The 14796-nt window shown below is 34.7% G+C and overlaps 1 protein-coding gene and 1 long non-coding RNA gene across 2 annotated transcripts; both read right to left on the bottom strand.

Moving 5' to 3' along the window:
- Positions 1 to 543: 543 nt before the first annotated feature.
- LOC148786862 (uncharacterized) lies at positions 544 to 1515 on the bottom strand. The gene has a single exon (XM_088884670.1). The coding sequence runs from the start codon at positions 1513 to 1515 to the stop codon at positions 544 to 546; it is 972 nt and encodes a 323-aa protein (XP_088740796.1).
- A 12375-nt stretch (positions 1516 to 13890) lies between these two features.
- Positions 13891 to 14796, bottom strand: LOC105171127 (uncharacterized). Its single transcript, XR_002287851.2, has 4 exons — positions 14669 to 14796; positions 14518 to 14598; positions 14367 to 14438; positions 13891 to 14286 (listed from the first exon to the last, which is right to left on the bottom strand). It is a non-coding gene; the product is annotated as an uncharacterized LOC105171127 (long non-coding RNA).

Here is a 14796-nt window from a genome sequence, read left to right as displayed (position 1 = left end):
TGGTGCATTCGGCCCACGGTTAAATTGGCGTCCTTGTGGATAGTGGTTGACCTTTAAGTGTCCCCACTGGATCAATTTTTCTATCTCATTCTTTTTTTTTTTATTTTATTTCTTTTTTTTTGACCATTTGAAACGGAGTATTGATTATAAGGACCCCATACATCTATATGGAGTAAATCAAAGGCCTTAGAAGCTCAAGTTGTGCTTGAAGTAAAAGGCAATCTATGTTGTTTAGCAAGAGGACAAACTTCACATAAGCTCGGGTTCGAGTTGCTTTTATTCACTGCAGAAATATGGTTTATTACATCAACAGTAGTGTGGCCTAATCTTCTATGCCAAAGGTTAATATTTTCAGTAACAGTCTTCACGCAATGTGAGTCAAATCTCTTGCTGGAAAGATCTAAAGGTGATGGGGCACTGCAATGTTCTGTATTAAACACATAGAGCTTTCCAACTAGTCTACCTACACCCATTGTCTTCATTGTCTGAAGGTCCAGCAAAGTTTTCCATATCTGCCAGATTGGTGTGTTCTTGCACATGGCTCTATTCTTGCACAGCTTTTCTAACTTCCATTTTGATGATATTTGAAAATTCAGGTCCCATGTCATGAAGGGATTTCTGTGAGCTGTCTTTAGTAAAATAGGTTCTGTCTGCAGCTCCTTTTCCAATCTTTGTTTGTTCCAAAAGTTCTTTATACCAATCAGGATAACCTTTTAGTTTGAAACAAGAATCTTTGGTGTGCCCATTCCTTTTACAATATTCACAATATTGTGCTCTTCTATCCGGCTGCCCTCTATTTTTCTGTCTGAAATCACCATTAACAGGTTTCTTTGGATTAAAAGACTTCACATTCATAGCACCATCTTGTGTTGCACCAATATGGATCATTCTTTGTTTTTCAACTCGCAACAGCATGGAATAGGCCTTCCCTATTGTAGGTAGGGGTTCCATCAACAAGATTTGACTCCGTGTACTGTCATAACTTTCCTCTAATCCCATCAAGAATTGAATCAACTGGCTAGAAGTGTTCTTGTCTGCTAAAGCCTTGGTCGCGCCACATGAACACTTCGGCAATGGGTCGAGATAAGCCAATTCATCCCACAACTTTTTCATCTTAGTAAAATAAGTGGATATTGTCATATCCCCTTGCGTAATCTTTTTCTGAATGTCATATAACATTGGTTCGTTACTTTCTCCAAATCTGGCTTCAAGTTGCTCCCATAAATCTTGGGCTGAACTTGTGTAAAGAAAGGCTTCGGCTATATCCTTGGTTATGGAATTCAACAACCAAGAAACTTTCATGCAGTCTACACGCTCCCACTGTTCCATTTCTACCTTGTTTTCTTCTGGTTTTGGGTAAGTACCATCCACAAATCCCAACTTTTGTTTAGCTTTCAAAGCCAGTTTAATAGATCTACTCCAGGTCAAGAAGTTGCTCCCGTCTAGAGGCACAGAAACCAGACTTGTGCCAGGGTGCTCTCCTCCATGTAATTTGAGTTTTTCAGGCCATTGCATAATTTGCTGTTCCTCACTGGACACTCCACTGCCTTGTTAATTCTTTCCCATCATTCTTGAAATAAAGAAAAAAAATGGAGCAGAAGGATGTGCAAGAAAAACAAGAAGAAATAAGGAACAAAGAATCTGTATATCTAAAAAGGAATGAAGCCACCAATGCGTGGCTCTGATGCCATGTTCGATTTGAATGAAAGCAAAGGAAAATAAAATCTGTGCATTCCTTTTGATTGAGAGAATAATGGGAATAACCCAACTGGTTGTATATACAGATTTTTCTATCTCATTCTTCAAGTGATAGCATTCCTCCGTCGTGTGTCCCCTGTCCCGGTGAAAACGATAATACTTATCGGATTTGAGTCTCTTGGGGTTATCTTTCATCTTTGCCGGCCATTGACTGATTAGCCCTTGCTGTTTCGCCACCATTAATATCTCCCCCCTGGGAGCATTCAAGGGGGTATAGTGAGCAAACCCCGCCGGAGGTACATGCTTGCGTTTCTCTTTTTTTTTTCGGCTCCTTTTCCTCTTCCCGACCCTTCTTTTTGCCGCTAAGGAAAGGATCTAAAGCATTAGACTCCTCAATTCAGATGTATTTCTGGGAGCGCACGAGCAAATCTTCCATAGTGGTAGGGGGCTTGCTGGCTATGGACTCCTTGATCTTCCTGGCAGCAGGTTCTGTTAGATAATACTAGCCAACGACTCATGATTAACATGGGGAACTTCATTCACTACGTCCACAAATCTTTGGATGTAGTCTTTCAAAGTTTCACCCTCCCTTTGGCGAATGGTGAATAGAGATGCTGCCGTTTTCGAAACTTTTTTGTTCATGGAGAAGTGATGCAAGAAACATTGAACCAACTACTCAAGGCTAGAAATAGTTCCAGCAGGCAGTCGGTTGAACCAGTCTAATGCACGTTTCGACAGCATAGTGCGAAAGACCTTGCAGTAAACGGCGTCACTCAGATTGTAACAATCAATCTTAGCATAAAATTTGTCTAAGTGTTCTTGTGGGTCTTCCGTTCATCATATTCCGATAGATTTGAGACCTTAAGGCCTACTGGGAGCGCTTCGGCTAGAATGTTTGGGGCAAAGGGGCTACGTCTTGGAGGAGTTGCGGCTAATGACAAGTAGGAATCCTCGACTCCCTTAGGTGGTGGGGGAGCGAAAGATTCTCGATTGTGGAGATTATGACCTTGAGTCTATGCAACTTCAGGCCTAGAGATCTTGCTGTTCACTTCCTACCACCTCTGCTCCTCCTCCTCGGGAGCCGAGGATAATTCTCGACTTCTGTGAGGGGAAGGAGGGGGTAGGTTCGCAGGTTCTCGTGCTACAAATTGGGCTACCGCTTGTGTCGCCGCTCGAGTAGATGCGTCGCATATCAGGGCGAGTAAAGCTTTTTGCATCAGTTGGATCATTGGTTCTTAGGGTGGAGTTTCCGGGGGGAGCGCTCTCCCGGGAGGCGCGGGCGGAGATTGTCGACGTGGTGGAGAAATCTCCCCATTGAGGGGTACTTGCTCACGCATCAGGGGGGTTACCTTCTGGGGTGGTGACTGTTCACGAGGCGGGTCTTGTTCCGCCAAGGCTCAAGACCTGATTTGCATACTCAGTGTCGAGATAAATTTTTCCACAGACGGCGCCAATGATGTGGTTGAGATTTTTCTACTAAGGGATAAAATCAGAAATTTTACCTCGGCACAATTGCGCACCAGGTGAATTGCAATTTCTGAAAGAGGTGCTGCTTTCAAGAAAATGAATTCTCAATCAATGAATAGTCCTTGCATAAAAAATTAATATTTTGGTATTTATAGTAGTGTTGGAAATTATATGGTGTGGTGGGTTGTATATGTTTAGTGTATGCCTCATACATATCAAATTACTTATTTACTCTCATAATTTAATATTTTTTTATTAATGTACATCAGTATTTGTTGTCATAGATGCAATAGGGTCAATTATGTTCAAAGTATTTATGACTAAAGGAAATTATATTCTTTGCCTACATCAGATCCAAACATGGCCTTGATGTTATGCTAAATTGGGGCTTACTTGAGAATCGATACATGAATACAAGAATGAATGTTTTTGGCCTTTTTGGGTACATTTTCTAGTGGTCCGGTGGTTCAAAACTTATAAGTAATTTGGTACAATTTTCTTTTTTTTTGGTCACAAAATTGGAATTTTCTCCTCATATTTATCACAAATATCTTTTTGATGACATGTATTTCGCTTTAAGGGGTCGTTTAGTTCAAGTGAGGAAAAAAAAAGTGAAAGAGAAAGGGGAGAGAAAGAGAAAGAATAATACATTTTTTGTCTTGAGAAATACAAAAATATGAAACCAAATATAGTAAAATAGATTGAGAAAAAAATACTAATTTTTATTATTTTACTGATTGACCATTTCGCTTTATTTTGTATTAATATTATACAAAAATAATTTTTATATATAAAAAATTTAAAAATCTTATTAATAAAAATATTCATCAAACAAGAACAAGAAATGTATTTTATTAATAAAAAATATTCATCAAACAAGAAAAAGAATATAAATATTCATTAAAATGAGTATTGCACATTTATTCTTACTATTCAATCTAAAGAAAAAAAAATTACTAACAACGCCCTTAACGAAGAAATTATATTCAAACATCAACACTTTTGCTAGTGATTTAGTTTTTTTTTTAAAAGATTATGAATCGGTATTATCAGTAGGACTGAGAAAAGATTTGGAGAAAAATTCTGGATAATAGAGTAAATAAGAAAAATAAAATATGTACCTTTTTGTCTTTTTGGTCTTATATATTACTTTTCTGCTCAATTTTGAACGGAAACAAAATTGGATTCTGTAAAAATTTCATATACATCTAGTTTTATTTCTTTTCCATCTATTCTCCGTAACCAAACACCAAGACCATGTTTACTACCCTATATAGGATTGTAGGGGGTTGGAAAAATTTTAGCTTATGGAGGGTACTAGTAGGGATTTCATTCATGAGTATATATTTACTTTCCTTTGGTTAAGTTTAGGGATTATACATTGCATAGGTTAATACCACATTTACTTCACTGTTTCACATGTGGGATTATATTTTATTTTGACAAAATTACCCCCAACTACAGACAAAACTCGCATCACTTCCTGAGGGGGGAAAGTTGATTTTTGTCATAAAACCCTTCTCCTTCCCCAGTAAGCCAACTTCACTCCATTCTCAAGGTTCTTCTTCCTTCTCAGCCTAATTTTACATAATGAGGAAGGTGAAGTTAGTACTTGGTCCCTGAACCTTTCGTAAACTCCACTCCTCGAGTTTTATGTACTTTTTCTTATTTTACTCCATATTTTTCTTCATTCTCTACAACCGATTACTCATTTTCTCATTCTTTTTGCTTTCATGATCAAGGAACTCTCCTTCTACCAGCGTTCGTTTGCGTCCCCTTGCAAACTTCGACGACTGTCAAACGGGAAATCAAATGGTTCATTAGTTAGTATACTATGAATTGGTGTGTGAATAAGATTATTGTCTAAAATGGTTTTCACACAAAGCTGTCCGTATATTCTCTTCCTGCCCCCTTCAGCCATCTTGTTACCACAAAAATCATGGATTCTGTTCCTTTTGTTGAATATGAATTCAAATTTTTTTTCTTTGTAATGGATTAATAACTTTGCGCCATATTTTTTTTATGTCTTGTTATACTACCACATAGCTTAAATTCTGATTATCCAAGTTTAATGCCTAGTATTAAAATCCCTCCTGCTGGACTGGTATTAAGACATAACCTAATTTGGTAGCCGGAGAGATACATTCTGCAAATCAATAATGACTCAAATATTACAAACTAGGATTTATAGGGTCTATTACTAGTTATTGTAACAAACTGTCACAGTGTGCTTGTCAAATGATGGCCTTAATATTTTAAGGGCATCTACTATGGGACATTCCAATAGGTCTATTCACCCATGTGTAGATGTTTGAAGGAGGTCATTCTGGGGTTGCTTAACAGTCTTAGCCAATACAAAATTACTATAAAACGTGCCAAAGAACGCGTTGAAAAGGAGCAACATCAGCGACGAAGGTGTATTCATATACTTATCACATTACTCGTCTACTGGGCATGTTCTCTCTTGATAACCATTCAGTACTATCATATGCGGTAGCCTATTGTATTTATACTTTTTACCAATGATGATACGACTTGTAATTGTCTGAAGGGTTCATGGGCAACCTAAACCTATCATGTAGAAGTTAAGATTATATTTTTGTCGGTCTGTTTTGACAATTTTTTGAAAATTGCATATAGTTATTCTCAATTTTTAGGTCTAATGTCATTTGTTAGATATTAATCGCTCTACGATCCGGATGTCAATGTTTTGACAATCATCAATTGTGCTAACTGTCCTCATTAATTTGCCTCGTATTATCTTGCAAAATTTGCTAATCTTAATTTTGGTGGTTGCTACATTTATTAGCGTTGATAGTTGAGTTTTCTTAGAGCAACATGGTTATGAGCTATTTAAATGCATTGGTCATATTACATGGCGTCGATCAGCCTTGACGCAATTACTTTATGTCAATGAAGCTTAAATTGTTTATTATACGCATTACATAAAGAGTTATTGTAATTACTTTTGTTCATGTACAATTGCTACCATAAAGAGATATTGTAATTATTTTTTTCATGTACAATGTCGATCTATTGGTACATGGATATCTGGGGGCTCATTTCATTTGGTGGACCATTTTATATTAGTTTCAATTTTGTGCTACTTACAAATTACTATAAAATGGGCACATGGCTATATATTTACCCCAGTTAGGCCATGCTTATTATATATATATCATTAATATGTAATAATTGTATATTTTATGATTAATTCGTCAAACAATTTTTTTTATTAAATGCATATTGTATCAACAAAGTACTTAACTATATCGGTAACTATAAATTTCTTATTAACTATGTTTGACATAAATATATATTTAAAATAGTGTACGAATATTAACTTCAGGTTTATGAAAAAATAAAGAAGAGATTGGGGAACACATGTTACTAGATTCAAAAGTTGGAGTCACAAAGGGGGATTTTGGAGTCTTAGAAAAATTTTCGTTAATTTTTTGCTTCAACAAAGCAATATCTATATGGGTAAAATGGACTTTCTAAACTTAAAACTATACTGCCGTTTTGTTTTTGATGTTTTGAAATTGTGTTGGCTGAATTGATGTGGGTGAATATTTCATAAGTGGTAATTGTATTTAACCCTTTTAAAAAAGTATAAACTATTGATACTATAATTAACTACATAGTTACTATATAAATTACAATAATCAATAAATAAGGAATGATTCATACCCAATTCAAATGTAACTATTATTTGACTATTCGGATTAATGAAGTAGTTTCTGCATTTTTTCAAAATTATGATTGTAAAATTACATCACACTAACCATCCATTGTACTTTATAACTTGAACTGAAGTTATATGCGATGTTCTAAAATCTAGTTGTATTAGTATTACTAATGAATTTGACCATTCAACTTGCTTCATAATTAAGGATGAAATAGGTAAGTGCGATTTAATCACACTACATACACATGTTACCCAATAGATGCAGGTAAGTGGTAGCTGGGAGTGTTGGTTTGTCATGGTAATTATGTGTATCTTTTTTCAAAAAAATAGTTGATTGCTCCTGACCTACTAAGTCGAACGGATTTGATATCTTATCATATTTTTTGCAAACCAATGCTTGAGAATGGGAGGAAAGCTTCACGCCACCGATTTCTAACTATCATTTACTACCCCAAAGTATCCGCATCCCTACCAACCGATTGAATCGCCTTTCATCTATCTCCCTTAACCGTCCAAAAATTTATTGTACTCCATATTCACTTATTTCTGATCTCATTTACTACCCCTCACTATCTGAATTTCTACCAACCGACTGTAGATTATTTAATCTCACTTAGCAACTTAAAAAATGTATACTTGCACTGCCAATTCAAGTGATGAAGTAGACGCATTAATAAACACTTTTCCATCTCTTCTGTGCAGCTGCAATTGTTGCAACACCAATAATTAGGGGGTCACCTACCACTTACATCTTCCTAAATACCATTTAACCTGACTATTCTCCATTGTAGCCAAACATTCTCTCTTCATCCTAACTTGCAGACCCTTTCCACTTCGCAAATATGGCCGGATGGATACTATTGAAAGAATCGATATGGCCCGGGACTTGTTAAGAATGCAACGGAAGTATGAAAATAAGCATATTTAGATTCTAAACCTAAAAGGAAACTAGTCCCTTAATCCCGGGCATCCGGCACTTAACAAGCATAAAATAAGCTTGAAATAAACAAGTGGTTATTGTAACATAGATTGTTGGAAATGTAATAACGAAATTTTACCTTTTCGATTTGAAGACTTTCTTCAACCTTTTCTCCTCCAATTGTGTGCTCATGCAAAGATTAATAAGATCTCGTTTACATCGAACACAAACTACACCACAAGGTGGTCTACATCAAACCTTGCTAGAGGTAAAGTGTATGTAGTATAAGAGATTTAATTATACTATTAACTTGGTATATCAAACTTAAGAGGACCTTGCTCTAACTTGAAACTAGTTCAAGAAGAACAAGAATAGAGAGAAAAGAGAGGGAAAAGATAGGTAAGGAAGATAAGTTGCAAGAGGAGTGTTGTGTTTTATTTCATGTACAGATAACATATACCCAAGCCTATACCATTATACACGCACAAGAGAAATCTCATGTACTTGTTGTATGTATACATGTATATATTGTATGTAAGTCAAATATAGGTACAATTGTGTCGCATAGTACACTACCTACTAGTACCAAATTACTCAAGCAATAACTCCATCTCTTACAAACCTCATATATTTATATGTATATACATATATATATACATTCAAGCTAGGGCTACATATATATATATATATATCTTATTGGGCTTAATTTAGATATAAATTAAACCCATAGGCTTGGGCCTCCATATAAATTCTAACCCATCGTCCAATTAATTAATCCATTGAATAATTGAGCCTAACCAGGTTTATTTAATCTCATTAAATTACCAAGTCAAAACTCTAATTAATTGATCCTATTAATTAATTCATTCGATTCAATTAAAATTGATCTTATCAAATTAATTAAACCTAACCTAAATTTAATTAATCTCACTAATTAAATTTTGGGCTTCCCATCATATGGGTTCTCTCATTTAAATGATCATATCATTTAATCTCTCCAATGATTTTAAACTCTTTAAATTAATTCATTTCTTCTAAAATTAATTCATAATTGATTCTACTACTTCCTTGAGTGGTGTTTTGTGTGACTTTGTAGGTTCACTCTTAGCTAGACTTGGGCTTGTGTCAATACACAATTTAATTGGCAAATATATTTGCGCTAGATTAATTAAATCATATTTAATCAATTGCTTCCGATTAACACTTAATTCGAAAGCACCTATCATCATGGGTGACCGTCTAGCAACGATTCATGGTACTGGAGAATATGTAAAAGTGGCGTGAATCTTAAGGCTACCGATTGCCATACGGGTACGGTCCTTTCATCGGCCATCTCCCGATCTTAGTTTAGGGCATAGAATTGCTCATCGGTTCCATCCTAGACTAGACATCTATTTTTAATATTCTAATTAAATTTCTCCACTTGATTAACATTGAACATCACTTTCCTATTTGATCACTCGCTGTGGCCACAAACTCCCGGGAGCACAACACACATCAGAACACATAGGAGATCGCTATCATCTCATGACAGGCGACAGATCCTCTCTTGGAACTCACCAATCTTTATACACGTTCTGACTGCATCAGAACATGATTATCTCTTACTATGCCCTGGATACAGTCGTTCCATATATGAGATTGCGTGGATCCTCAAGTTTAAGGCTTAAATTCCATATTATTGGAGTCGAGGAGCTCAAGTCATACCGACCAAGCCTCACGGGCTTCATATGACGACTTTTCTCGAGTCAGTTCAATCAGCTTGACAACCTTTGTCAACCACCCACTAAAATTGCATAGACGTCATACGTTTGTCACCTATGAAACATGACACCCATCTTATTGACACAATACTTAGTACAAGTTTCAATAGAATCCTCGATGCCCATTCTCAATACTCTCGACTTGGAATATTTCAGATCTAACCATCGGAAGTCTGTTTCATAGTTGCCATAAAATGCGCAACCCAACTTCATTGGTTGATTAGTGATATGTGGGCTTGAAAATTACATGAGTAAGAATAATAAAGCATGCCAATTGAATACTTAGTCTTATTCATTTAATTCAATATTACAAAATCAAAAAAAATTGCTTGAATAGATTACAAAGTAACCAATCTAATTGGCTTTCTAATCACTTATTCTAACAATTATTACTAGTGATAAATGTTCTACGACACCAACTAGATAAAGGAGATGGAAAAACCTTTGTTGATTCACTAGTTGAGCATGCCAGGATCCGCCAGTTTTGTGTTTGTCATGAAAATGGCCATGCGGTTGATTGTAGTCTTTGCGATGTGAACAAGGCACATGATTCCAACATTGTATTCCCTTGGACTGTCACTTGAGTTCAGAAGCTGCATGAGAGGTTTTAGGTTTTCATGTAGCTAGTTAGTAGTCCTGATGTTGTTTGGAACAGAAACTTGTGATTTGTAACAATGACAGGTAGTGTCTGGCACAAGATCTACAGGGTAAGTCCAGTGCATACTTCTAACTTTTCCCTATAATAGTTCCCCATATTTTGATTTTACATGACAGTCTCATGCACATAGATGAAACACGACTTGTATTTTTCATTTAGGAGAAAAAACTCGCAAAGTGCTACGTGAATACATATGAGGACCTGCTCAATGAATTACTCATTCTTTTTCAAGAACCTGTCGACAATGAAGATGGGTGGAGGGCGTAAGTGTAGATCTAGCTATTGTTCCCATTCCTTAAAAACCCCCAGCCCCTGAACTTGAGATCATTGAACCTGCGTGTGGACGAGGCTGCAAATGTCGTCATAGTGCCAACTATTAATCGCATATCAAACAGTTCCATCTCTACCTCATTTATTTGGAAGATCATTGACGAGTACTGTAGGTCCAAGAGTGATGTGACTATGTCCTTCTACCACATGGAGTTCCTTCTTCTGTTAAGGGAAAAAAAAAAGAACCTGGTGCGGACAACAGTCCCATCGCCCATTCACAAGGTCCGACAAGTTCTTCTTCCTTGAATGCCAACCCCATGAAAAAGAAGAATATGCGTTTTGTGTTCTTTGGGTTTTGTGTATATATAACCAGTATGTACCCTTCGTGTCAATGTTAGTTTTTCCGCAGTTACTCTTCGTTATGCATATATATATATATATATATATTGTGGCAACTCTATTACTAGCTAATGTTCTAGTTGGCAGAACGATTTGGGTATGGTATAGTCATCTGTAATTATTACTACTTTTGTTGTACTATTGCGCAGTTGAAATGTGTTGTTCATTCGCAGTGCATGTGCAATAGGTAAGGTATGGTAGGCTTTGTTTTGATCAGCAATACGTAGGATTTTGCTATTTGGACAATCCAGTCTCCTACTACTATGGGATGGATTACCAACGATGCAAATATTATGGGCTATGATCTGGTTATATGCTATGACGAGTTTTACACTACCTACTTAAGTGTCCTAATACAACTATATTAGTTAGAAAATGATATATATATATATATATATATATACCTACATATATGTATTTCCAAAGAAAATGTATACGGTTAAAAATCAATAAGCAAAGTTTCAAATATTATTTCACGATGTACAATTTGCTAGGGACTATTGAATTTTATTAGTTATTGGGAGAAAAACTGATATACCCGACCATTGTAAAATTTAAAATTAAATAGAAATTGAGAAAGATGCAATTAACAATCTAATGTTTGAAACATAAAAACATTCGAAATAGAAATAAATCTATACTATATATAAAGTATCAATTTTTTATGTGCTGCTTTCCATTTTGGGCAAACATTAACAACCTACTTAAATAAGTATTTTAATAATATATCAAAATAAGTTATAAAAAAAAAGTTCATTTCTAACAGTTCTAATGCCTCTAAACTAATTAGACAATGGTTTATATATATCCAACTTAAAAAATAAAAAAGCTAATAAGGTTTAGATGCGATTATGTGTTGGTTGAAATTTTTAAATACTTTACAAATATAAATTTAGCTAGGCGACAACAATACTGACTGCATAGCATTGTAATAATATTTTTTTATTGATAAATATGCAAACCATCTTTTAACACGATTATTAGTATAGCATCAATTAATTTACAGAAGCTAGAGTAAAATTTCATTGATTAAAATGTACTTTACTGAAATATAATGTTGTTTTGTTTGATTATATTGGAATTTCATCTAAAATAAGGGACTTTCACTAATTAATTCATTGTAATAATGGATATATTTCATTTTAATTTCACATTAATTTTCTCCGATAAAAATAAATTTAGTAAATATGAAACACATTATGTCAACTTTTAGATTTTTTTTAAATTGTATTAATTAAATTTATAATGTGTAGGAAACTTAATCAATATATATCATTTGTTTGATTGAAAATAATTAGTATATACGAATGCCTTACTGTATTTCAATACAACACCATGAATTACTAGATTTAATAAATACGCATTGGGAAATTGAAACTTAGGAGGCTTTTTTAATCTATGTGGCCTAAAGTGACAGTTAAATTAGAGTGACTTCAATTAATACAATTAATAATGATATGGGTATTTGAACTTTTAAGTTAAATTACTAATAATACAATTAATTTAAATTAATGAATTAAGTTAATTTTCTAAGTTAAATTTATAATTATTGTTTTTCCACAGATAATTTTACAAGGCCATTAGTGTAACGAAAGGTCGCCTTGAGATGCGTAACATTGCTAGTGGTAGGAGGAAGTAATCATGTTATGTAGACATCTCTTTGTCTACTAAGATGCAGTGATCAATCAAGATCAAGCACATATTTTCCCCTATTTATCAATTACTTATTTACATAGTGTGCATACACATCCTCTTCAACAAAATATTTCATTATAGAACCTTGAAATACTCTAGAAATGGTGAACTCGAGGCGCCCAACATTATGTCCAAAATGCTTCTACGCACCGGACTGGAGAAGAGCAAGACATAGCCTTTATACACATGCTAGCATGGCAAGGGGAACGGGTACACAAGAATTTCAACCACCCTAATCGTGTTTTCTTGACTTTGAATGCAGTGCGGTTGATGCATTTTTTGAAATGACTTATTCACGAGAGTTCTATTTGAAGAATCTCACTTTATTGTCCCAGCATTTTCATACTTTCAAGTGGATTTTGGAGAATTCTGGCTTCACATGGAAACAAGAAACAAATAGGGTACTCGCATCGAATGAGTCCTGGAATAGGCTAAAAACCCCCTTCTATTTTGTTTTAGTCAGCAAAAAAGTCCCATTATGTTAGCAGCTAATGAGAAGTGGAGAAGACACGCGTCTGCTGCGTTTGGTAGTCTTTTTTTGCGATTTAGGTTGATATTAATGACTTTTTGGATCAAAATACCCCTCTATGGGTCTATATAACATAAAAAAGAATTTTTTTGCTTGTTTTATGTTTTCCTTTTGTCATTTCTCCCAAAAAAAAGGTATGAAACTGTTTTTTTTTCCTCTTTTATTTCATTTGTCCAGTTTAATTTTGGTAATTTAATTATATTAAATTATTTTTTTATTTTATTTGTGTAGAATGAGCTATTCTAGGAAATCCACTTCAAAAAGAGAAGAAATTATGGATTTGAGATATAAAAATTCAAAGTGCTTTTGTCAAAGAAATGCCGCCATTAGAGTTGTTGGTCCGATAAAAAAAAGTGAAGGAAAATTGTTCTGCAATTGTAGAGCTGGACAATGCAATTTTTTTAGTTGGTTGGAGCCAATCAGTGCATCTTGTACAGACTCACAAAGTTTTCAAATGCCAGAAATGGAAGAAGAGGTGGAATCAAATTTAAGAGGTATGAAAGAGAAATTTTCTAGACTGATCTCTGTATGCGAAGACCTCACTAGCAAAGTGAAGTAGCTAGATGGCAATCAGAAAACGTTGAAGGCACTAATTGTAGCTATTTTATTTTGCATGATTGTTGTATTATTTAAATGAATTTGTTAATGTAAAGTTGTTAAGTGAATTTGTTAGTGTAATGTTAATGAACCTATAATATAATTAAAAAACAGCAAAATGCATTAATGCATCATCACAATTTCCCAACAACAAACACAATCATCATGAATTTCATTTCACTTCAAAATGGACAAAGTGCATTTATTGAAGCATGTATACAACTAAATTTTCATCCTGATTTACAACTAGATTTCCATGCCAACAACTATACATCCAAAAAATCCTAATTTGCAACCATCAATTTTGCAAAATCCATCACTAAAACATCACAAAATAGACAAAAATTGAACCACAATTGCACCTCATACATTTCCTATAGGCTTTGATGTTCCATCAGTATTTTCATCTTTTTTCTTTTTTTGTCTTGGCCTATATGAGTTGGCCAAACCCTTGATCAGTGAAGAAATAGATGGATTTCTCTCTACACAATATTTTCTCTTGAATTGGGAGGACTAATCTGGAGCATCTTGTTCTTGTCTCTTAAGCAATTTACTTGAAGAAGATATTGGCTTGTTTTGCTTTTTAAGAACTTTAGGTTGTTGCTGTAGTTGCATGAAATTATTTTAATCCATAGTAATAAAGTTAAAGGGATATATATTCCATGAAACATTAAGGAAATTACCTGATAAGCTGTTGAGGATTGTGGATGTTCTTGTTGGACAGGTTGTTGAGTTATTTGCTCTAAATGAACAACCTAAAACACAGGAAATGAGATACTGGTGTGAACAAACAAACCAGTAAATTCTACTTTATTAATACAGCAAGTGACATACCTGTTCATGTGATGGTTTATGCACATTCAATCCTCTAGTGATAGTCTCACTTGGTTCTGTCTTGCTACTCTGTTTAGGTATCTATAAAGTAGATTTTTCATTATAAAAATCTCATAAATTGAAGCATTGTTGATATGCTAAAATTACGTACCTTAAATGGTTGTCTTGGGGCTGTTTGAGGTGGTGGCTGAAGTGGAATTTATAATTGAACTGGAATTTGTGGCTGAACTGGAAGTGGGGGCTGAACTGCAATTTCGGGCTGTGAATCTTGAGATGATT

Source organism: Sesamum indicum, linkage group LG9 (genome assembly GCF_026168435.1).
Source record: "Sesamum indicum cultivar Baizhima isolate 11 linkage group LG9, ASM2616843v1, whole genome shotgun sequence".
NCBI lineage: Eukaryota > Viridiplantae > Streptophyta > Magnoliopsida > Lamiales > Pedaliaceae > Sesamum > Sesamum indicum.
The sequence above is the reverse complement of the archived record's forward strand: the minus strand, read 5'-3'. Positions and strand labels throughout refer to the sequence as shown.